Source organism: Cotesia glomerata, linkage group LG6, assembly GCF_020080835.1.
Source record: "Cotesia glomerata isolate CgM1 linkage group LG6, MPM_Cglom_v2.3, whole genome shotgun sequence".
In the NCBI taxonomy this organism is placed as follows: domain Eukaryota; kingdom Metazoa; phylum Arthropoda; class Insecta; order Hymenoptera; family Braconidae; genus Cotesia; species Cotesia glomerata.
The window spans coordinates 21,180,712-21,207,315 of record NC_058163.1 but is presented as its reverse complement, the minus strand read 5'-3'; the positions used below and the strand labels follow the sequence as shown (position 1 = coordinate 21,207,315).

General features: G+C 27.9%; 1 protein-coding gene across 5 annotated transcripts in view; it reads right to left on the bottom strand.

The window, feature by feature from the left end:
• LOC123266512 (mucin-5AC-like) overlaps positions 1-26,581 on the bottom strand; it is a 28,929-nt gene extending 2,348 nt beyond the window's left edge. The window contains exons 1-10 of one of the 5 annotated variants that reach the window (XM_044730790.1): positions 26,460-26,580; positions 25,424-25,629; positions 20,328-20,360; positions 20,108-20,173; positions 11,121-11,407; positions 8,063-8,336; positions 7,522-7,981; positions 7,020-7,172; positions 6,547-6,653; positions 4,131-4,897 (exon numbers count right to left, since the gene is read on the bottom strand). In XM_044730790.1, coding sequence (XP_044586725.1) covers positions 4,131-4,897; positions 6,547-6,653; positions 7,020-7,172; positions 7,522-7,981; positions 8,063-8,336; positions 11,121-11,407; positions 20,108-20,173; positions 20,328-20,360; positions 25,424-25,501 — 2,225 coding nt within the window. In that variant the 5' untranslated portion in view covers positions 25,502-25,629; positions 26,460-26,580. The other 4 variants (XM_044730786.1, XM_044730788.1, XM_044730787.1 and 1 more) reach the window with 4 other exon arrangements.
• Between the last annotated feature and the right edge of the window lie 23 nt (positions 26,582-26,604).

Here is a 26,604-nt window from a genome sequence, read left to right as displayed (position 1 = left end):
TTACGAATAAATAAAAATTGTTGTATTAGACTGGATAGCCAATTAAGGTGTAGTACCTCCGTGAAAAGCATATTTCAAGAAACTTATGAAATTTTATTTTATCGAAAGATAAATCGCGTGCCTAAAGGTAGAAGGACATAACAATTTATGCGCCCTTTTACCTTTGCAAAGGTAAAAGGGCGCATATTTTTTTTTTTTATTACCAATCAAGTAGTAGACACATTCTGCGCTTAAAATTGAAAAAAAAAAATTACAAAGGTAAAAGGGCGTATGTCTTTAATTATACGCCCTTTTACTTTTAAGAATTCGAAATTTTGGTGATCTAAAGGTGAAAGGGTGTATAATTTTTTTTTCGGCCAGTTTACAAAAGAACATATTCGTAGTTTAAAAATGTGAACAAAAAACTTTCTGTGGTAACAGCGGCGTAAAATCTTAACTATACAATTTTTTAAAGTTAAAAAAGAAAATATATCTAAAAAACGCCATTTGGCCAAACCTGAAATGGAAGGTACACAGTAAAAAATTTTGCGTCATTGTGTCAAAAAACTTAGTATTAAAAATTTTTGTATTAAATATTTAACACTTTTATGTGTAAATTTAACTTATTCTGTTAAATCAACACAAAAAAGTGTTAAATATTTAACATAAAAATTTTTAACACAAAATTTTTTAACGCAATGGCGCAAAATTTTTTACTGTGTAGATTTCACTGAATGATATTCTTGATTAAATAACGTACAATGCCTTTCAATGATTCGTACCGTTCAAGAATTTTTACGGGAAATGGAAACATCAAAATTTGGTCAACTCTAAATAAAGAAATCACTAAGTAAAAAATTTATATAAATATTATATTAGAAACAATAAAAAAATTATTTGTCTAAATAAAGATAATTCAAAATTTCGATAATAATAAAGGAAGTAATGTAAAAATTTAGTTACCAAAAAAATTGGAATTATTTTAAAAAAGATAAGCATAAAATTATAAAATTTAAAAATAAGATATCTATGAAATTAGACAAATCATAAAACTAACAAGTGAAATGACAGATATTTAAAAAAATGGAGAAGAATAAATTTAGACAAGTCAATAAAAAGACAATTGAAAATTTAGAAATATAAAAAAATTGACAGTTTTAATTATTCGTAAACTTAAAAAATAGCCATCTCTAAATATAGACCAGTAAATTTAGATATCTTCAATTTTGGACATCTTTAAATATTTACAAATATAAATTTTTTACAATTCATAAAAAAGACGATTTAAAACATAGTAATCATACAAAATAAGTACTAAGAAATTAAAAATACAAAAGATAGCTAAAAATTAATTAATTTTCCTGTGACCGCTGCTCCAGGAAGTTATAAAGTTATTTGCGATCAATTGTCCTGTTATTTTTATAACACACCAAGATTTTGCTTTTAATCTTAGTAAAAAATATTTTCGAGAACCCCAAACTACCAACAGCTCCTGTGACCGCTGCTCCAAGAAGTTGTAAAGTTATTTGCGTTCGATTGTCCTGTAATCTAAAAAATACACCAAGATTTTGCTTTTAATCTTGGTAAAAAATATTTATGTAGACCCGAAACTACCAAAAGCTCCTGTGACCGCTGCCCTAGGAACGTATATAGTCACTCATCACGATATCTCTGGAACCATAAGACCTAGAGACTTGAAATTTGATAGGAATATTCTTTTTACCGAGTAGAGGTCAGCTAAGAACGGATTTAACGAAGTTCCACCCACAAAGGGGGTTGCGGGGGCGTTAACAATGAAAAATTTCCATTTTTAAACTATAGCTCCTATCGATTCCAAATTTAGTAGGAGTCTTCTGTAAGAGATGTAGAAATAATCTATGAACGAACTTTACGATATTACACCCTACAGAGGGTTGCGGGGGTGGGTATTAACAATGAAAATTTTTAATTTTCAAGCTATAGCTCCTACAGACTCCAAATTTTGTAGGAATTTTCTATAAGTAATGTAAAAATAATTTATGAACGAATTTTATGATATCCCACCCCACAGAGGGTTGCGGGGGTGGGTATTAACAATGAAAATTTGTAATTTTCAAGCTATAGCTTCTACAGATTCCAAATTTTACAGGAAATTTTTGTACGTGATGTAAAAATAATTTATGAACGAATTTTACGATATCCTATCCCAAAGAGGATATCGAGGGCGTTAACAATAAAAAATTCCCATTTTTAAACTATAGCTCCTATCGACTCCAAATTTAGTAGGAATCTTCTGTAAGAGATGTAGAAATAATATAGGAACGAATTTTACGATAGCTTACCCCACAGGGGTTTGCGGGGGTGGGTATTAACAATGAAAATTTGTAATTTCCAAGCTATAGCTCCTATAGACTTCAAATTTAGTAGGAGTCTTCTATATGTGATATAGAAATGATCTAAGAACGGATTTTACAACGAATCACCTCTAACAAGGATCGCGGGAGTGGGTGTTGACAATAAAAAATGTTCATTTCCAAAATATAGCTTCTGAAAACTCTAAATTTGGTAGAAATATTTTATGTCTCCTGTAGAGATCATCTCAAAATGGATTTCAATAAAGTTTACTTCCGATAGCAATTGCGGGGGTGGGTGTTAAAATCTAAAATTTTAATTTCCAAACTGTAACTTCGACAGACTTCAAATTTGGTGGGAGTCTTCGTGTATCATGTCAAGTTCAGCTAAGAATGAATTTTATCAAATTTCAACCCCAAAAGGGACTGCGGAGGCGTTAACAATGAAAATCTCTCTTTTCAAAACAATAGTTTCTATGGACTCGAAGTTTTGTTGGAATATTTTATTTATAATGTAAAAATCATCTTGAATAGGATCTTACGAAATTTCTCTCTCACATAAGAGTGCGGGAGTGATAGTTGTCAAAAAATTCATATTCTTCAAATATATTTCCTACAGATATAAAATTTGATAGAATCTTGAGAGAAACAGGTAATTACAGGGATGGCCTCCAAGGTCAACGGATTAAAATATTTTCCTTTTTTAATAATTATATTTTCTTACCACAATCGTTTCTTTGGCAGCGGCGAAAAAGTCATTGTAAGGTTTCTAAAATTTAACTTTACATGTAGCTATATAGTCAACAGACTAAGTATTTTGCATACATTTTATTTTTGCTGATCACATAACCAATGAATTGTTCTTATTACGGGATCGCGGGAATGTAACAGATTAAAATGAATAAATTTTCTAAACACTTGAGATGCGGAAAAGAAATTTGGCTACTCATTTTAAGAGATTTCGTAAAATCAAAAATTAAAATCGTAAATCCAAAAATTATTATTCATTTTTGGAGAAAGCCACGGGAATGTTATAGTGATTGCACATTGAAAGTTACAATAGATATTCGCCAGAATTATGACATGGATAAAAGGTACAGGCCAATCTGATAAAATTTTGAATCTGTGCAAGTCAGAACAATACTCCAATTGAATTTCAAGTCTAGATCTCAAAATATAATTCTATAAAGTGCCCAGCGGAGCGGGCGGGTAACAGCTAGTTATTATTATTATTATTATCTACTATTTTTTCCGAAGTTCGGTGTTTTTACTAAATAAAGAGTTCTATATTTCAAAGCCATTAACCCCAATCCAAATTGATGTTAGACTAATTTTTTAATTTTACATTAAATTTTTATTTATTAAATTCTTTAAATTTTAATTTTTACTTATTATTTATTTTCATCCTTGGGTGAATATATCTAACAATTAAAAATCTTTATTTTAATTTAAGATTAAGCAAAGATGTTATATCCTTTACTCAGTGAGACTTTTTTCGGCCACCGAAAAATTATTATTATTATTATTATTATTATTATTATTATTATTATTATTATTATTATTGTAAAATGTAGATAGCGTTAAATATAACAAAATATTTAAAATTCCTCCAAAATTTTAATAAAAAAAAATAACTATCATCAAAAAACATATAAAATACTAAAAAAAAACCACAAATTAAGACCAAGATCTTTCTGATGATACTAAATTTAACAATAAAAATTAATTTTATCATAAAAATAGACCACATCTAAATTATTCTATTTTTTCTTTATTAAATAAAATTAATATTTAACAAAAAAAAATTGATAAATTACTTACAACACCGGCCTGGGGTGATGCAATGGGAATTCCTGAGGTAGAACTTGTGAGAAGTTGTTGAGATGCGGATGCCCCTGGATTAATTGTACCGATACTGTAGTTGATAATAGGCTGGCCTGGTTGTTGGTTTGCATAACTGACGATTGCTGGTCCCGAGGAGATTGGCAGACTGTAGCCGATGGTTGATGGACACGGAGGTTGGGTTGGGTAGCGGGTGACGAGTCCACCGACACAAGGATCGGATAGCTTTTTGATGATAAGAAACGAATGTGGTTGCTGTTGCTGATGCTGCTGCTGGTGTTGGTGATGTTGGTGCTGGTGATGTTGTTGATGGTGATGGTGTTGTTGATGGTGGTGGTGGTGATGGTGGTGGTCTGAGGAACTGACAATGGGGACGCCGTAGTTGTAAGTGAGTCGCGGGTCCGGCTGCATGTAGGGCCCGATGCAGGGCTGCTGCGAGGGGAACTGGTTGATGATGACGGGTGAATAGGTGACGGCGTTTTCGTTCGATGGCCCGCCGATGAAGTTGTTGGAGATGTTGAGCGGACCTGCGAACAGTGAGTGGTTGGACTGGGTGATGTTGGTGCTGGAGAGCGGCCCCGAGCCGATGGGGATGAGCTGGATTGATGGTGGCAGCTGCTGGACCCCGAAGTTTGAGTTGAAGCTGGGGGTTGTTGCATCAATTTTATGAAATCCACCAGTCTCTTTATTGACTTCTGGGTCTTCTCCTGCTTGCTCAGCAGCTCCTGTTTCAATCGGTGCTGGACCTGGTTTTTTAAATATTGTTATTATTTTTGAGTCATGATTTTTATAATTATGCTAGATGATGATCGGGGTTTAATAATTATTGCTGATGAATTTTTAGCAGGTTTGAAAAAATGCATTTTTTTATTTAAGGGGGAACACCACTGTGGCGGTCGAAATAAAAGGTGATTTTCGGGACTTTTTTGACGGAAAAGAAAGGAATTTGGGGATCGGATTTTTTTTATTTTATTAAGAGTACATTAAAGATTATCAGCCTTAATTTTTATTAAAAAATATTTAATTATTACAAAGTTATTAAGAATCTCGTAGAGCACTAGAAAAAATTTCCCCCTCCATGATCACGTCGATAACTCAAAAACGGATCACCTGAAAATAAAAACCCAAATTGCTTTATAATCAGTAAGGATGTAGTTATCGTTGAACGTACAGAATTTTGAAAATTTTTATTTTCAAAAAAATGGTGACTGATTGAAAAGTTTCTCATTATTTTTACTGTTTTTTTTTTGTTTTAACCCGGCTAAAAAAATCTTTAAAATCAAAATTTTTTAAATTCAGTACGTGCAACGATAACTACATCCTTACTGATTAAAAAGCAATTTGGGTTTTTATTTTCAGGTGATCCGTTTTTGAGTTATCGACGTGACCATGGAGGGGGAAATTTTTTCTAGTGCTCTACGAGATTGTTAATAACTTTTTAATAATTAAATATTTTTTAATAAAAATTTAGGGTAATAATCTGTAATGTACCCTTGATAAAATAAAAAAATCCGATCCCCAAATTCCTTTATTTTCCCTGTCAAAAAAATTCCCGAAAATCACCTTTTTTTTTCGACCGTCACAGCGGTGTCTCCCTTAAATATTTGAAAAAAAAAAATTTTTTTTAGATCTTTTAATTATTTTATAAAAAATGCATTTATTGATTTTTTTTAATGTAATAAGTCATTATTTAAAATTTTCAATTTTTCAAAAAAAAAAAATTTAATTAAATTTTTTATATTATTAATTTTTAAAATAAATATTTTAAAAAATTTAATTAAAAATTTTTTTTTTTAATTAATACTTTAAAATGTAATTAAATTAATTATTTAGAAAAATAATAACTAAAATAAATTAAATTATTAATTGAATTTTTAATTTAACGACGATCATTCCATTTGTGCAGATCAAATAAATCATTCAGTCTTTCGTATTATAATTATATTCATTCGTAAAATAATAATTGTAATAAAAATTTTCAAATAAAAATAATTAAAATTCATGAAATAAAATTTTTATATCTAAAAATAAAAGTAATTTTTAAAAATCTCTTGCTACTGGTAAATTTAACCAAAGCTAGAACAAGAAAAGTTTTTAATGAATTCTTTGACAAAAAAACGACTGAACGATTCTTCAATAAAAAAAAAAGAAAATAAAACCTTGGGGAAATCTATTCGTAATAAGCGTATGTGACACAATGGCGTAAATTATAAAAATAAATCCAAGAGCTTGCAGGTTTTAAAATAAAATACATAAAGAGGAATTACTCTTATTTTGAATTGACATGGAAAAAAACTAAAAATATAACTGAAATAAATAAAAATTTGAGCATTCCAACAAAACAAATATCTTAACTTTATAATTATTTTTTGTCTACACAGGCCACAGGACGAACCTGAAGTGACTGGCCGAGCAGCTGGGATCGTTTTTCCATCTCATAAACCTGCAATCTCAGATCCGCGTTTCGTTCTCGCTGCTCGTATCTTTCTCGCTCTTTTTCCTCTGCAACGAGTACATATTTCGCGTACAATAGATAACAATGTGCATTTATTTTAATCAATTCAAAAACAAATCCTCTTTCAGATTAGTAATTCGTTTTGACAAACACACGCTTGTATTTCTTATCATCTTTATTAATTATAGTTCTAAAGTTAGCCGACATTTATAATTTTTTTTTTTTCATTAAATTAGAAATGAAAAATATTTTTTTAAAATTGCACTTATAATTTTTCAAGTATTTTACAAATTTATTTTTTTGCAAAATTTTTTTCCGAAAAAAAATTTAAAAAATTTTTAGTTGTCTAACTTTCATTTATTAATTATATTTTACTCCTAAATAAATAAAAATAATTTATAATTATTAATTACCTATTTCATCGGATTTTTTAATAACTGGACTCGTCACTTCGTTATCTTGATTCATTTCATAACATTTCGGGCACTGTCGTTGTGGTGGTGGTAAAATTACGTGACATGCGGTATGATAATTTGCTGAACAATTTTCACAAGTTGATAACATTCCTACAAGTTAATTTTTTTATATTAAAATAATTAAATTTAATTCAAAAAACAAATTGAAATTTCATTTTAAAAAAATTAATCAAAATAATTAAATTTATTAAAAAAATAAAATTTTAATTTTATTTTTAAAAAATTAATCGAAATAATTAAGTTTATTAAAAAAAAAAAAGTTGAAATTTTTTTTTTTTTAAACTAATTGAAATTTTATTTTTAAAATATTAATCAAAATAATTAAATTTATTAAAAAAAATAAAATTGAAATTTTATTTTTAAAAAGTTAATCAAAATAATTAAATTTAATTAAAAAAAAAAAATTGGAATTTTATTTTAAAAAAATTAATGAAAATACCTGGACTCCTACAATGTATGCATACAACATCATTTTCTATTTTCTCAATAGTGAGACTCGACGGCAACCCGGGTATATTCATAACCTTTGACGGCGAACTTTTAACCGAGTTGGAATTAGAAGTAATTGTTTGGCTTTTGCTACCATTTTCTAGTGTTTTGTTGCAGCTACCATGAGCAAGTGTTTCATTCAAATTCCGAAGAATATTTGGCTTTCCCGAGGGCTTTTGAGCAGGTAGAAGTGACTTTGAGTTCGACGACTGCGATGAGGAAGAAGATGATGGCGAGGGAGGCGGGGAACCAGCTACGCTCTTTGTCACCGACTGAGATTTTTGAACTTTCTGGCCAGATGACGTCGCCGTTGGCGGTGGTGGAGGCGGCGAGGGTCCATTGAGTCTCGCCGTCGTTTGCCTCGTCTGAGGCGCGTTCCCTGATTGTAAGTACGAGTGCCTCTTTTTTTTCTAAATAAAATAAATTAACAAAATTAATAAAAAAATTTATAAAAAAAAAAAAAAACAATAAACTTGATAAATAAATATTACCGTCGGTAATTCCCAAGTAGAACAAACAAACTGGGGGTTAGCGCGACTTCTGCGTTTTCTTTCGGCTTTTTTACTTTGTAACTTATCAAAGTTAGATATTGTTATTAGACCAAGTTTATCGAGAAATTCAGTCTGCTGTAACTCTGATTTATCAACAGGCGTCTTTACATCATTTTCGTTTATTATATTTTCTTCTTTTTCATTACTATCATTTTCTTCAATTGATAATTCTATCACATCATCGTCTATCGATAAAGTTTCTACTGGAGTTTCTCTGTAAAAATTTTACAAATATTTATAATAATGAAAATAAATATTTTTTACGATTATTATTATTATTATTATTATTATTATTATTATATCTATTTTAATATTTCTTCTATTAAGTTTTAAGTCAGGAAAAAAAAATTACTTTTTTTAACTTCCCTCTAAGAAAATTGAAAATTTTTTCTTATTAAGAAGAAATGTAAAAGAATTTGGAATTTTTTTTATCATTCAAAAATTTTATTTAAAACAATAATAATAATAACTATTATTATTATTAAATTAATTTTTTTTTAATTTCAATTGCAAAAATTTAAAAGAATTTTCAAAATTTTTTTATTTCTTTATAAAAATTCTATTGAAAAAATCAATTAGACTTATATGTACAGTTAGTAATTATTTTTTTTTTTCAAAACTAAATTTAACTTAATTTCACAACTTAATTTAAGTTATTACTAGCAACTTTGCAGTCACTATGTGACTGCCGGGAATTGTGAACAATAAATAAATAAAATTTTGCTTTATTAAATAATGACTTTTGTTAAATTGCACTGTACTTTATTGACGTTTTTAATAAGGAGGTCCTTTTGCCATCAATGTTAAATAAAAATTATTAGATTATGCATAAAATTAAGTTTTATCTAATAGTTAAAGTCCTTATTTATCTACTAGTGAAGTTTAATTTATTCTTCACCGTGGAAATTTTTGAAAAAAAAATTTCTAAAAATGTTAGTATTTTTTCCGAGTCTTACGAGAAAGTCAGACCTTAACAACTTTCTCGAATTATGACATTAACCACCGATTAGATGGGGTAAAAAAAAAAACTCAAAATAAGGTTTTCGAAATATTCAGGTTTGATTTTTTGCAATAAAATTTATAGGCTACCGTGGAATTTATGGAGAAATTAAAATTATTAAATCAGAAAATTTTTGAGTAACTTACATTTAAATGGCGTCAGAATATTTGGCAACGTTGCGTAGCGCGCGAGCTTCAGACCATTCAATAAATTCAAACTAAACTTTAACAGGCGAGACCATCTTTTTCTCGCTTTGCTCTCACGGAGTTCAACGGAACTATCTCTGTCGCACTCCCAACAGCAGAGCAATTGCAGTTTCGATTGGTTTCACGAAACGAATGACATTTTTGAAAAAAACGCTTTGTGGTGAAATAGTTTATTAAATTATCTATTATCTCTAAAAACGTTTTTTCAAAATTTCTATTCGTTTCGCTAAGCCGATAGAAACTGCTATCACTGATCTCGGCTGTTAACGCACTTATGTTTTTCATTCATACTTATTAATTAATTATTTCATAATTGAAAAATAAAACAATAATTTAAAAATACTAGCATTTTTGCCATGAGACATTAGAATGTTATGGTTTTATGACTAAACATTTTTAATTAATTTATTTATTTACACTGACTGCAAAAACTTAAACATGGTTAAGATTATATTATGCAAATGAAAATGTAAACAAACGAAATATAGCGTTGCCAAATCATGGACAGGTTACTAAGCTGATTTACAAGAGTCAAATTAATTTTTGTATTTAACTATTTTTTTTTTGATTTTCAAAATTTCAACGATTAACACCTCATATACTATTTATTTTTTAATTTTAGGAATTTTTATGGGTTTTTTTATTTTAATTTATCGAATATTGACTACTACAGTTGTTGTGACTCAACTAGAGCGAAAGGACTTCCTTTAACGATATAAGCTCATCCCGATGTTACACTCATCAAGAGCTTTCATTTGAGTACCCACATGCATTTTGATATATTTTTCATAAATATTAGAAAAATTGATGTGGGTACTTAAATGAAAGGTCTTGATGAGTGTAACATCAGAATGAGCTTATATCTTTAAAAATGTCAATATTTCACACGATATGTGAAAGGTCATTTCTTAATTATGTTAAATTGCACTGTACTTGCATTTTGATATATTTTTCATATATACATATATATTAGACTACGTCAGAATAAAAAAACTTTTTTTTTTTTGAGAAAATACATCTAAAAAGTTTCTTTGTTAGACCAAAAAAAACCTCCTAAAAGATGAGCTTGATATCTTGAAAATTGAGCTGGTGCATGGGGGGGGGGGGTCCCCTTTCCCATTTAAAATACATTGAAAAAAAACTTTTTTCTGTATTTTCATTGTAAATCGTCAAAAAAATTTTTTTTTCAAATTTCTCTTTTCGTTATCTTGTAGGAAATTAAATTCTCTGCAAAAAAGGTCTCTTTCATTTTTTCGCTAAAATGCATAGGAAAAAAGTTACAGGGCTTCAAAAAACGAAAATTATAAAAAGTCAAAAATAACTTTTTTTTTTTGTTTTTCGACAACAAATTATTTTATTTCGTAAAATTCTTTACTTAATTCATCTATATTCAGTCTGTCAATTATAAAATTTAAAATTTTTTTTCGATTTACAATAAAAATACAGAAAAAAGTTTTTTTTCAATGTATTTTAAATGGGAAAAGGGACCCCCCCCCCCAGCTCAATTTTCAAGACATCAAGCTCATCTTTTAGGAGGTTTTTTTTGGTCTAACAAAGAAACTTTTTTATCTAGAGATAGAGAATTTTCGAAAGCAGCCTAAATACTTATCACCATAAATTGACTATTGGTGATAATAATATGAAACCTTGAAAAGGCACAAATTTAAGTCAAGACCTTTCTAATGATACCAAATTTAACGATAAAAACCCATTTTATCATATAAATACACTGGCCACAAAATTTTTCTTATTCTCTTAATAATATAGATTAAATATAAAAAAAAATACTTACTTGGCACGTATTTTTTTATTAACTCCATTCCTAAAATTATCCTTATTTAATCGTCGACGTTTGGCTAATCCATTAGCTTGAACCTTGACCTGGAGAACATCATCCTTATCCTGATCATTATTTGGCGTGAAGTGATTGTTGTTATTGCTGCTGGCATGGTTGTTATTGTTTATGTTATTGTTATTATTAGTTAAACCCAAAAGCGAAGCTACTGAAAGTTTAACGCCTTTATCATTCTGCGCCTGGTATCCCTCGACTTCTTTGCGCAATCGCTCGACAACTTGCTTCTGCGTACAGACAAAAACCAACAACAAACTTTACTCATTGCTCATAATGGATATTGTATGTTGTAGATATAACTTTATACCGCAGCTTTAGGCAAAAGTACATGTTACATACATATATAAATAACATCCGTCTTGTTATAGTTTTACTTTATTTCATAAAGTCTAATTTTCTTCCTTATTCCTTTCAGGACACTTTATAGCGCTTACTTTTGGTGAATTCGGTTTTTCCGAGAATACGTGGAAATAAATAGGTAATAGCCGGGAAATAAATAAAATAAAATCCTATTTTTATTACTTTCTATGTGAGCAAGACCGGTAACTTGAATGAAAAACTTCTCAGCAAATGGAGAGTCTATTTAGAATCGATTTTACGGGTTTATAACAACGTCAATAATCATCCCCTGGGAATCTACAGGTCTCTCGTTCACTTACTCTCAGTTAAACTAATATGTGCTTTCAATTATTAATTTTTTTTTTTAGACTCTTAGAAAAATTTTTTACAAGTACTAATTTTTTTTTTGTGATTCAAAAATTAATTTGATTGCCAAAGAAGAAAACTTTTTTTCTCTCAAGAAATTTTTTTTTAATTAATATTAACTTTAAATATTTTTTTTACTAAAATATAAAACACAATTTTGTTAAAATATAATTAAAAAAAATTTTTTTGAGCTTTAACTCCAAAAAAAAAATTATTGATAAATTTTAATGAAATTTTTAAATAAAATAATTTATTTTTTGATTCAAAAATTTTTGACAATTTTTTTTTTTATTTAATATTAACTTTAATTATTTTTTTTACTAAAATTTTAAACAAAATTTTATTAAAATATAATTTTAAAAATTTTTTTGAGCGTTAACTAAAAAAAAAAAATTATTCATGAATTTTAATGAAATATTTAAATAGTTTTTTTTCAATTAAAAATAAAATTTATCCTAAAAATTTTTTTTTCTAATTTTAAAAATAACTTTTCCGTAATTAAATCAACAAAACTTTTTAATTTTTGACCTACTTCAATTTCGCACAAACAATAAAATTAAATTTATAATAAATCAATAATAATTAATGTTACAAAATTGAATTATAAAGTTAAAAGCGCGTGCAACTTCTGTTTTAATAATAAAAAAAATTAACCGAGAAAAAATATTAACAAAAAAAAAAAAGTAATTGACTTGAGATAAGATTTGCGCTTGAATTAAAAACAAGCCCTTAAGGCTTAGTTTGGGATGATAAAAAATGCAAATGAAACACCCTGAATATCCAAAAGAATATATGTATATATAAAACATCCCGAAGAGTAAACACCCGGTAGGTATTTCTGTGATCGATCGGCTCTTCAATAATATTAGTGCGCTAGAAAAAACTCTTAAAGAATTTAAAACAAGATTCAAGAATTACTTTTCAAGAACTAGCTAGTCAAATTGAATAATATATCATATAAATAATCACAAATATAAACTATTATTTGTCTATAAATTATTTTTATTTTTCATAAATAAAAATACTATTCTTCCCATAATAATTATTATTAATTTATATTAATATTATTTCTAATTATTTAAAAATAAATAAAATATCTTCTTCAGCTCTTAATCGTACTTTAATTTCAATAAATAATTAACGAGAAGAAATAAAGATAATTTCCTTTGTACTCCCATCATTAACGAGCAAAGAAGCTGAAGAAGAAAATACGCTTAAAGTAAAGCTCAAGGCGTTGTGCCAAAGTGGCTGTATAACGATTTTTAAGCTAGGTGCGCCGTAACAAAGAAATTTTTTTGTTTTCTTCAGATATAATCATTAATATTAATATTATTGATTAATAAAAATTAAAATATATTCATAGTTTTTTTTATAGCTTCAAACAAAAATTTATTCAACTTTTCTTCTGAAAGTAAACAACAAGTTTTTTCAAATTTTATCCGCAATGAAATTTAATTATTAATAAAATATTATTTAAACTGTGGCTAAAGTTTACGCATAATTGAAATTAATACCTAGAAATTAAATATTATAATAAAGTTTCAATAAAAACTGCGAAAAAGTATCAAATTTTGGAATTGAAATATCAGAACTAAGTACAAGCGGCCGAAAATATGGCGGTGAGGAAGAAAAGTTAGGTTAGCATGAAACAATGCATCATATTATGATATCGTAAATAAAAAAGTAACAAAAAATGCGTAAATTATGTAACCACTATCAATGTACTCATCAAAACGATTAAAACTGCATTGTTATATTATATATTTACTTCTATAAATAGCTTCTTAAATAATAACGTTTCATATCCAGAAGTAGTCTTCAGAAACTTACGTGCATGCGCGGAAATTGAATTGGTAATTAAATATTTTTTAAATTGCAGCTAAAGTGTACTCATAATTAAAATTAATATAGAAACTCAATATTATAATAAAGTTACAATAACAACTTCGAAAAAGTATCAAATTTCTCAATTGAAACATTAGAACAAACTTAAAGCGGTCGAAAAAATGGTGGTTAGGAAGAAAAGTTAAGTTAGCATGACATGAAAAGTTAAGTTAAGCGTCACATAAAAAACTGTTGACTTTTTGGTAAACTTTATTTAACAAGAAGTGAAAAATTAGTAATTGTCAACTTAAATTCAACAAAATATTACCAAAAAAATTAGGAAAACGGTTGACCCTAAAGGCCATCCCTGCAACTTCCCGCTAATTCCGTTAATACCTGGCCGCTTTTTTGAGCTCTTCGAGCTCAAAAGTACAATCTGTGTGTTGTTTTAAGATCTCCGAGCTCAAAAAGATACCTTTTCTATGCTTTTGAGCTCTTTGAGCTCAAAAGTCTGATAGAAGTTTCATAGAACACTATTTTTAACTTCCCGCTAAGAAAATCGAAGATTTTCAAAAATCGGGAAGTTATTGTTTTCGCCCCGTTTTGCAAAAGTCGAGTTTTCATCAGATCTCGACGTTTGAAGGTCACAGGAAGCTTCCCTGACTATCCCCGTGAGGTTGTCACGGTGTCTGTATGTGTGTCTGTATGTATGTGTGTGTGTGTGTGTGTGTGTGTGTGTGTGTGTGTGTGTGTGTGTGTGTGTGTGTGTGTGTGTGTGTGTGTGTGTGTGTGAAAGTATGTGAACCGCTTATAACCTTTGAACAGCTTGACCGATTTCATCGCGGTTGGTGCCATTCGAAAGGGCTTGACCAAACTTAGATTTTGAAAACTATTTGAACCGATTCAGATCAATAGATTTTGAGAAATCTTAAAAAAACTGAAAAAAAAATTTTTTTCAAATGTGGTTTTTTTGGAATAACTTTTAAACGGCTTAAAGGTTCAATTCCAAAAACTAATCAGCTCTTAACCTCAAAAAACCACGTCGATCGCCATCAGTCCGGTCAAAATCGGTTGATTCGTTCGAGAGATATCGTGCAGGAAAGAAAACCCAAAAAAATGTTTTTTCAGAGTTACTCCGAAATTTCTAGTTTGACCAATTGAAAATTAGAAATTCTTTATGAGGCTTAAAAAACTGCGTAGAATGCCGCCAACCGCGTAAAAATCGGTTCATTCATTCAAAAGTTATTGCGGTATGAACATTAAAAAAATTAGGAAAACGGTTGACCCTGAAGGCCATCCCTGCAACTTCCCGCTAATTCCATACTTAAGCGCTTAAAATTGCACTATTGACGTTTTTGAGCTCTTCGAGCTCAAAGAGGTTGCTTTCCTATGCTTTAAAGCTCTTCGAGCTCAAAAGTCTGATAGAGATTTGATAAGACACTATTTTTTGAATTTTTAAACCGCAATAACTTTTGAATGAATGAACCGATTTTTACGCGGTTTGCGGCATTCTATGCAGTTTTTTAAGCCTAATAAAGAATTTCTAATTTTCAATTGGTCAAACTAGAAATTTCGGAGTAACTCTGAAAAAACACTTTTTTCGGTTTTCTTTCGTTCACGATATCTCTCGAACGAATCAACCGATTTTGACCGGATTGGCGGCGATCGACGTGGTTTTTCAAGGTTGAGAGCTGATTAGTTTTTGGAATCGATCGGTTAAGCCGTTTAAAAATTATCCAAAAAAAACCACTTCAGAAAAAATTTTTTTTCCTATTTTTTTGTAGATTTCTTCAAATTTCTCAAAATCTATCGGTCCGAATCGGTTCAAATTAACAGGAAATCTAAGTTTGGCAAAGCCCTTTCGAATGGCATCAACCGCGATGGAATCGGTTCAACCGTTCAAAAGTTATAAGAGGTTTACATACTTACACACACACACACACATACATACAGACATAGTGACACCCGCGCGGGAATAGTCAGGAAAGCTTTCTAGGACCTCAAAACGTCGAGATCTGATGAAAACTCGATTTTCGAAAAACGGGGTAGACCAATAACTTCCCGATTTTTGAAAATTTTCAATTTTCTTAGCGGGAAGTTAAAAATTTGTGCCGCTTGGGGAAGCATCATATTCGGATATAATAAATAAAAGTAACAAAAAGTGCGTAAATTATGTAACCGCTATCAATGTACTCATCAAAACAATCAAAACTGCATTGTTATATTATATATTTACTTCTATAAATAGCTTCTTGAAGAGTAACGTTTAATATTCAGAAGTAGTCTTCAGAAACTTGCGCGCACGCGCGGTGAGACGCGGGAGTTTCAAATTCGATATCGCGCTGGTGAATCTCGGGTTTTTTATTGCGTGTAATATATAATTTTATATCTGTATGTACACTGCATATAGTCAGTTATATTAGCGCGCTTATATATTTATACAATATATGTACGAAGGGATGGAAGCAAAGAGAGGAGAAGAATAGAGAATGAGATAAATGTAGTATATATGTATATATTAAATGTATATACGGGGAAAAATGGAAAGATGGGAAGGTCGTAGTCGAGCTGCTGCTGCTCCTCTGCGGTTTCAATTGGAAAGCTAGAGGGAAGATCAATAAGAACCAGGTTGCCGTTCGCGTGCCAACGCCGATTGGACGGCAGAGTTGAATCTTACGCTTTATTGGCGAGCTATAGATAATAATTTACTCGAAAATTTGTTATGATTAATAAAACAACAGGCATTTATCATCCATAAACTTGCTTCTTTCGGAGTTTTCGATTGCTTCAAGCTCAGATGTTTTTTTTTAGGAATCAAAAATGAAGATTTAGTAAAAGTTTGAAATGGAAAGTCCACTTTTGGAATAGTCTTGAACGATTTTAACGCCCCTAACTAAAACTCTATCGAGGTGACGACCTTGCAGAGGTGTTGGTTGGTTCCGTTCGAAACTTTGGGAAACTTTTCCCAACAAACCGACAACAATGCTATAGAGCGCTTTTTATGTTTGTTTTTCCGAAACTTTTTATAAAGTTTAATTATGCCATTTGTTTAAAGCTTTTTATCAATTTGTGCGAGGTTTTTTGTTTGATTTTAAATTTGCCGCATCGCTAACTTATTGATCAATTATTTTCGTTTTTGTTTAATCAATAATTTTCATTAAAAATTAAGAATAATAGGCTTTAATTTTGTATTACAATAATAAAATTTAAGTTTTTCCGAAACTTTTTAAAAAGTTTTATTATGTTGTTTGTTTAAAGATTTTTATCGAGTTCTGAGGAATTATTTGTATAGATCAATAATTTTTATTTTTATTTTAATCAATAATTTTAATTAAAAATTAAAAATAATTATCTTTAGTTTTTTTTTTATAAAAAATAATGGCGACGGTGACTTGTTTACGTCATGACAACAACTGTATGTTATTCAGTTTGTCAGAAAATTATTGACTTGATGTATTATTTTTATTGTTAATTTGGTGTGAGTCTTTTTATTTAAAGTTTTTGTATATCGTAACGAGTACATGATTTTAAATATACATATGTTGATATGCGAGGCATTGGATGGTATGACATGAATGCTAAGCGATTTTAGAGAGCCTGATGAAGCTGAGGAAATATAGCGAAACGTTGCGACCTAAGATGCAGTAGCATTCTTTCTATTGATCCGTATCCCTCTTAAATACTTATATCTTATGTTTAATCTTCGATCTTAACAGTCATAATAATAAAAAATAATAATAAGATTCAAGTTTTTGTGGAAATTTTTAAAAAATTTAATTTTGCCATTTAAAGCTTTTTATAAATTTTTGCGGAGTTTTTTTGTTTGATTTTAAATTTACCGCATCGCTAACTTATTGATCAATAATTTTATTTTTTTTTTAATCAATAATTTTAATTAAAAATAAAAAACAATAAGCTTTAACTTTTTATTATAATAATAAAATTTAAGTTTTTCCGGAAACTTTTATAAAATTTAATTATGCTATTTATTTAAAGCTTTTTATAAATTTCTGCGGGATTTTTTTTATAGATCAATAATTAAATTATTTTTTTATTCTATAATTTTAATTAAAAATTAAAAATAATAAGCTTTAACTTTTTATTATAATAATAAAATTTAAATTTATCCGGAAACTTTTATAAAATTTAATTATGTTATTTATTTAAAGCTTTTTATAAATTTCTGCGAGATTTTTTTTCATAGATTTGTTTCTAAAGATCAATAATTTTATTTTTATTTTAATCAAGAGTTTTAATTTAAAAAATAAAAATCTTTAATTTTGTATTATAATAAAATAATAAAATTTGATTTAGTTTTCTTCTTCAAAAGTTTTAGAAGATATTAATAATTCCGTAGTAAAGCGATAGAGGGCTCGAAGGTTATTAATAATCTACATAACTAGTAAATTATTGGAGATGATAGTATGAAATAGATAGATAGATGAATTTACAATTCCTCTGATAAACAAGTTATTAATTTTAGCTGACTATTTAATGTAATTCACAATATACATTGTGTATTAACGATCGATGTTACTAGTCCGCGTCAGCACTGCAGCAACTTGAGAATAGAAGATGCGACGAATCACGACGATGCGCAACTGGTGATAAAAATAGTTTAATTATTTTTCACGCTCAACCCTCGACAAGAATCTTTAATCTTCATTTTCGGGAATTAAGCCCATGATTTATCGTTTTTATTAACGATTAATTAATTTTAACGCGATAAAAGTCCGGGGAAATATTAAGATTCATTATTTGCTCGCGGAAAATTCATTAAATATTAAATTGTGACGTGACAATTGATGAGAATAAATTAGTTTTACATTTATGACAAACTACTTTAATTTTATAAAATAATTAATTAATCATAGGAGGCTGGCAATAGCCTAGTCGGCTCGGTGCCCGCTTTTCGAAAGAGAATGGGACTCGGGTTCGATCCCGGCACGCACTAATATTTTTCAGTGATTATATTTAAAATAACGTGCGTTACATTGCCAGCCTCTGGAAGTGGCAGAGATAGCCGGACGGCACACGTCTGACTTGGGCGATCACCCAGTTAAGCTACAACTTAATTGGGTGACCACTACTCTAGTCAGCGTTGGCTAGCACGAGGAATCTCTGCACACTAGGAGAAGGGCCTAAAGCTCCAGTAGTCGATAAGGAAGAGTTCCTTATCAATCACTGTAGACTTAGCCCAGCTCCGACTGTACTATCATGGGTTTTCTCTGTGGTTTCCCCATGATTCTGTTCCAACAGCCTGAGAAGGTGAGGTTCAGGGTGAATACGGTACAGAAAGCACAAGTCAGGCCACAGCCGCAAAAATAAAGAACAGTAACCAAGCAAAATCATTAATGTTGAGAAAGACTTGGGGTGTAAAGGGGCATAAAAAGCCTATATATACTAGAAACAGCCTTTGGCGCGTAACCAAACGATCCGGGTTCGAGTCCCGGTCTGGGCTGTCTGAATTATTTTTTCGGTTACCGAAAAATTCCTACTGAGTAAGGTCCCCCCCCCCTTTATCCTTTATTTCCCCCAGTTCCCAAATTTAGCTATAAATTATGGCCAAATTAATTATTAATTATTAAACTAATTAATTATTAGCCATTATTAGCCAAAATTAATAGCCATAATTTATAGCTAAATTTTTCATTAAAGACAAATTTGGGAACTGGGGGAAATAAAGGATAAAGGGGGGGGGAGGGACCTTACTCAGCATACATACACTAGAAACTCATAGAAATAATTAATTAATCATCGGAAAGTTTGCAAGAAATATTTAATTTTTTATAATAAAAAAAAATTAATGGATAAATTTTTAGTAATTTTATAAAAAAAAATTTTTGGAGAATTATTTAAAATTTTTTTCTTGAAAAAATTAATAATTAAAATTTTTGGTAATTTTATAAAAAAAAATTTTTTTTTGAAAATTATTTAAAATTTTTTTGTTAAAAAAATTAATGGATAAATTTTTAGTAATTTTATAAAAAAGAAAAAATTTTTTTTTAAATTATTTAAAATGTTTTTGTTGAAAAAATTAATGGATTAAATTTTTAGTAATTTCATAAAAAAAAAAAAAAAATTTTTTTGTTGAAAAAACTAATGGATAAAATTTTTTGTAATTTAAAAAAAAAAATTTTAAGAATTATTTCAAATTTTTTTGTTGAAAAATTTTTAAAGTTTCATTTTTGATGATTCAAATGCGGCTTCTTATATCTATTTAGTAAGTAATAAACGAAGGGAAAACGATTTTTCATAAAGGAAACTTTCAATATGTGGCCTTGCACTCACTAAAATCAAGCATCTGTCACAAAGGAAGGTATTTAAGGTAGAGGTAAAACGGTAAGGGAAAATTGTAGTGTAGAGTAATATAATGTTGAATCTATAGTGACAATCACCTGGCATCGCCCGAGGGAAACGATGTCGAGCTGAATCTGCTGTATTTGTCCACGTATATCTGCATTCTGAAATATTTAATAGATAAATTATTTTTTATGCAATTACATTGTTATTAATTATTATTATCGTAAAAATAAGTATTAAACTCTAGAGTTACTAGTTTTTAATACTATATACTTTAGATAATTATGTATAATTTGTTTTGTTTTAGAAACTTACATTTGGGTCATCCTTGAGCTTCCCCATGCAAATCTGGAATGTAATAAAGAATTTTTTAATTAAGATTGGATGATAAAATTAAATGATATATTATTATTATATTTTAGAAAATTATTATTAATGAATAAAAAGAACTATTTTGTATGTTCACGCTCCAATTTAAAATTCTGGGTTAAGTATTAAAAATACGAAAAAATTATATTAGACCTTTTTTTATGGAAAATCAAATTTCCTATAAAAAAAGATCTCTATCGATTTTGCACTATCTCTTTTTTTTTTTTCAAAATTTTAATTTAAAATTCAAAAATAAAGTTATAGAACTTATCAGTAGTTTTTAAAAGTTTTAAGTAATTATTGTGGCTAAAATATTGAAAATACGAAAAAAAAAGGTTGGAAAATCCAAAGGTGCATGACTTATAATGCTCATTTACTTATGAAACATTAATAAAATAAAAAAAAAATATATAAAACAGCTAAAATAGCAAGATAATGCGCAAGCGCCTCTAGTGAGATAAATGTACACAATATATATAGATATAAAATCTACTGATTTTTATTTTATTTTATTAATTGTTTATAAAAGACACTGAATTACCTAGCGATTTGCATTCGGTGAACTACAATTCTTTCAAAGAATTAAACAAAAAAAATATTAACTCAATTAAGGCATTTTTTCGCAAGTTACAGTGTTCCCGGAGTTTCATACATGACGGACAGGAAAATTTTTTGAAATATTGTATTATTTTATATGTATTGTAATGATGAATTTAAGACTTGTTTGATAATTTTTATTTTGACATGGTTTATTGAAATAATTTATTTATTTGATGTATGTATTTTAGATGGCCTGAATAAGTCGGGATATCCGACGAAACGTTGCAATAAAGTGTGAAATAATTGTCAACATTGCGTTTATGGTCTGATCAACCTGATTATTATAATTATCAATTCTCTTGGAGCTGATTAAAATAGTGATGGATTATTATTATTATTATTATTATTATTATTAAAAAGTTTATAATTGATGTAATAGTAATTAATGTTTGGATAATGGGGCAAAGCCGAATTGCTGAATTATGTAAAATAGCAAATGTAATTTTAAACGAGTAAAGAGAAGTATAGCGAAGACAAATTATGAGACAGACGGGCCAAAACTAATCTACAGCCATTGTCATCTACATCGGCATTGAGAAGGCCACGTAATTTCAAAGTTGCATAGAAATTACTCGAGTAGAAATGATTAACTTGTATACACGAATACTCTCGAATGAATAAGTTTATTTTAAAAGACCAAAACTTAGGGTAATGAGCAAAGAGTGTTATATATGCGTACGAGTACTCGCGCACTTTAATTAGATTAATTAATAGATGATTTAAATTTGAAAAAAAAACTAAAAGTAAATTAAACGGTAATATCTGCAACGGAATCGCTAAAAAAGCCGGACTTTATTAAATGTTTTTTTTCCCACGAAAAGTTTTAATAACTTGACTTTAAGTATTTTATTTATTTTATTCCAGTTTATGTTTTAAATAATGAGTTTTGTGACTAAAAGTCTATTATTAAAAATTTTTAATTGGTTTTTTTTTCTGAATTTACTTCGTCTTAAAATTTTTTGATAAAAATTTTTAAGCAATTAATTTTTTTTAATTTAAAAATTTAAAAATTTTGCAAAAAAAAAAAAATAAATTAAAAATTATTATCAAAATAACAAAGCGTTAAAAAAATTATTAATATTATTATTTTTTTTTTGTTTCAGTAAATAGTAAATAAAATATTTATAAAACCTCCAGTTAACACGAAAAGAGATATAAATTATTTAAAACTGAAGTATAAAATAATAAAACAAAGTAAAGGACGAGAACTAACTAGAAAGAGAAAACTAACTCTGTCATTATTCTCATCCAAGAACTTTTCAAAAGTTGAGTTTTTAAAACTTTAAGAATGTTTCGCGCTTCTACGGGAATCCCCGCTTCTCTTTTACACTAAAGTGTTTTCGTCTCTTCACAATCATCATTTTTAAATCCCAGTTATTTCTTTCATACATTTAAATCTGTTCCAGGGTAATAGAAAAAATTTTTTTACAAGTATTTAACATTGACAATAAATTTTTCAATGTAAAAAAAAATGTAATAATTAAAAAAACTTGACAGTAATTATAGACTATAACCAATTAAATAAAATAATTTATATCTAATAAATGACGGTATTAACAGAGTAGTAAGTGAATGAAACTCATGAGTAAAATTCATAACTTCCTCATTATTATTTATATCAATACTTGACACGACAAACTTTAGCATAAAAATTTAATACAATAAATATAAATAACTGCATAATAAAAAACAATTTTTTTTTTAAGGTAATTGTTAATTATTGGAGTTTATATTTATGTTTAAAATTTATTTGCAATTGATGAAACATGATAAATATTTAACTATTAGCTTGAAATAAATAAATCAATAAAAACAGTCATTAACAAGTTATGAAAGAATATTAGCGTCGTAAATATTTCATTCATTGTTAAATACAATCCATTGATAAGTGTAATGAGTTTAAAAGTAACTATTTTTATGTAATTACTGTCAAGATAAATCAATAATTAGTTTTTTTTTAGTACTATCTTTATATTTTAAAAAGCAAAGATTTTAATTTTAGATACAAATTTTCTTAATTATTTTTTATAAAAATAAAAAGAATTATTTTGAACTCAATTAAAAAAAATAAAACTTTTCAATCCTTAAAAAAACAAACTTACAAACTTTTCTTATTACACATTATTTGACAAACTACTGCAAACAATTTACACAAAATTTAATTATTTTTTTTTACAAAAAAATAAAAAATAACTTTAAAAATTTTATTATTAAATTCTTGAGTTAAGTAACTGACATATGTAGGGTAGGTCCGACAATTCGGTCTAATTATCTTATACAATCCGTTAAATAACACTAATTGATAAGCATTATCATTATTCATACAGATGCGCAGTGGAACTGCTCGTCAGTCGTATCACTTTGTAAAATATAACAAACAAACTGACAAAAACAAACTTCAGTTTATATAAATTTTTCAATAATAAATTAAAAAAAAAAATAATCGCCTATTTTAGTATTAAAAAGAAGTTAAAATACTTTAAAAAAGTTTGTAAAACTTTTTAAATATTCAATTCTTTTATTTTCAATTGAATCGTGATAACGATTCATAATAATAATCATAAGCCCCGATTTCATCGGTCGCAATCGCAATTCTAGAAACTTTGTATCGAGTTCGTTGCATCAAACACGTGGATAATTTCGTAACTATCATCTTTGACGTTATATTACCTAAAACCAACTGTACATTACATATATCCTTGTATTTAATTTACAAATAAATTTAGTTTTATTTTGTGAGGAAACTTTTTTTTTTTTAAGTCAAAGAAATAGTTATGAAAATTAATTTATCAGGTAATTAATAATTTAATTTTTTTAACAAATAAATTATGGCAAAAAAATGAAAAAAAAAAAATTGATATTTAAAAATTAAAAATGCAATTTTTTGAAAACAATTTTTTGGAACAAATTTGTTTGTTAAATAAAAAATGGTCAAGTGATTGCTGACTTTAATGTCATTATTCGATGAAAATTAATTTAGAAAATTTTTGATAATTTTTTTAACAAATAAATTACTGCAAAAAAATGAGAAGAAAAATTGACATTCAAAAATTTTTTAAAATTAAAAATGCAATTTTTTAAAAACAATTTTTTTGGAATAAATTTGTTTGTTAAATAAAAAATGGTCAAATATATAGAAGCAAAATATGTACAAATTTTGTAAGAGATGAAAGTCGTGCAAATAAAACTTTTTATTATTAATAAAAAATGATTAAGTGACTGCTGACTTTAATGTCATTCGATGAAAATTAATTCAGAAACTATTTGATAATTTAATAATTTTTTTAACAAATAAATTACTGCAAAAAAATGAGAAAAAAATTGATATTTAAAAATTAAAAACCTTTTTTTTGGAACAAATTTGTTTGTTAAATAAAAAATGGTCAAGTGACTGTTGATTTTAATGTCATTATTCGATGAAAATTAATTTAGAAAATATTTGGTAATTTATTAACTTTTTTTTAACAAATAAATTACTGCAAAAAAATGAGAAAAAAATTGATATTTAAAAATTAAAAAAAAATTAAAAACCAATTTTTTGGAACAAATTTGTTTGTTAAATAAAAAATGGTCAAGTGACTGTTGATTTTAATGTCATTACTCGGTGACAATTAATTTATAAAATATTTGGTAATTTATTAACTTTTTTTTAACAAATAAATTACTGTAAAAAAATGAGAAAAAAAATTGAAAATTTAAAAATTAAAAATGCAATTTTTTAAAAACAATTTTTTGGAAAAAATTTGTTTGTTAAATAAATAATGGTGAGTGCTAAATAATGTCATTACTCGGTGAAAATTAATTTATAAAATATTTGATCATTTATTAATTTTTTTAACAAATAAATTGCTGCAAAAAAATGAGAAAAAAATTGATATTTAAAAATTAAAAAAAAATTAAAAACCAATTTTTTGGAACAAATTTGTTTGTTAAATAAAAAACTAAATTTTTATTTAGGAATAAGTACCATGGGAGTTTTTGTTTTTACACCACACATCGACTAATTTATAAATACATGCTTAACATAAATAGAGATACTTGACGATGAAGAAGCTTAGTTGTTTTCGCGCCAGCAAGACGTCCTGGGACAATCTAACGCGCGTTGCGGCTTATCGACATCTGTACGCCAATTACCCTCCCCGTTACTCCATAAAAATAATAATATTAATAACAATAATAATAGTAGCAGTTATTATTATTATTGAAAATAAAAGGTAGAGAAAAAAAAACAATGAAGAATCATAACAACCAAAAAAACAGCCTTGAGATATCGATGAGATAGCCTTGAAAAAAAATCTCTAATAAAATAAAAAACTGATATAACTTTAAAATCTAAAATATAAGTAAATAAAGATTGTTAAAAAATGAGCCGATGCTTAATGACCTACTTAAAGTAAAACAAACATTTAAATAAAAAAGAGGTATAATTTGTTTGAAATTACCTGATGATCACAAATGGCGTTCTTCAATTTATTTTGTACCAAAACAATTTCCTTCTGCAGACCCTTAGATATCTCCATTATAATTCCAGCTCCAAATATTATTGCAATCAAAATAATATTTTCGACTTATTTAATGTAAGTCCGCGGGTTAGTTAATTTTTGGTGTTTATTGGAAAACGTGTCCCTCTCGCGTACAAAAAGTCTGCCTGTAATAGTAGTAAAAGTACAAGCATTAGTATTAGTATTAATATATATATAGATATATATATTTACAATGTACTTAGTTAATACAAGTGAGTATTGGTGTATTGGCATGAATCAGTATAAGTTTGAGTATAGTTATATCAAGTGAGTACACGTACTTGTGTTGGTAACGCGAGTGCAAGCGAGTAAGACTAAACAATAACTATAACTTAAATACTAGGATCCAAGGGAGAGACACGAGGACTAACTAAGAGGGAGCAAGAGAGTAGATGAATCGTGCCCGTATTCGTGTATAATACTCTAATGTAAGAATGGAGAGTACACGTACACTATCACACGGCACACTCGTAAAACCGGTGGACAAAACCCCGGAGTTATAACTAAACACTTTTTTTATTTTATTTATCTTCTCATTATTTCTGGCTGCTATCACCAATTTTCATCACTTGCCACTCTTTTTTTTTTAATTATCAATTATTTTATTTTTTTTTTATCTACAAAAAACAAATTAAAATTCATTTATTTTAATGTGAGTATTATTATGATTATTGTGAGTAATTAATTGAATATAATAAAATGTCAATTAGATGAGAAAAATCCTCCACCGGATAAGTGACGGCGAAGAGCGCGCACCACGAACAACCCACCACGACGGAGGCCCACGGGCACTTGTCCGTTCTGATCTTCTCCCGAACTAAACCTCACCAATACCAATGCGCACGTGTATGTATAATTATGAGTAAATGTATATATATTACGATCAAACTCTATATATATATATATATAATTCTGTGTACTACTCTATACTTGTATTACTTTTACTTGTACTTACTGTTACGCGGCATACACACTAACGGCGCAGCGTCAACTCCTGGCTGCTCGCGCTCTCGCTGTAGTCAACTGACTGCTGTTACTTTACACAGACAAGAATTACCGAACAATACGGTAACACACTAAATTACATTACTCATACTTCT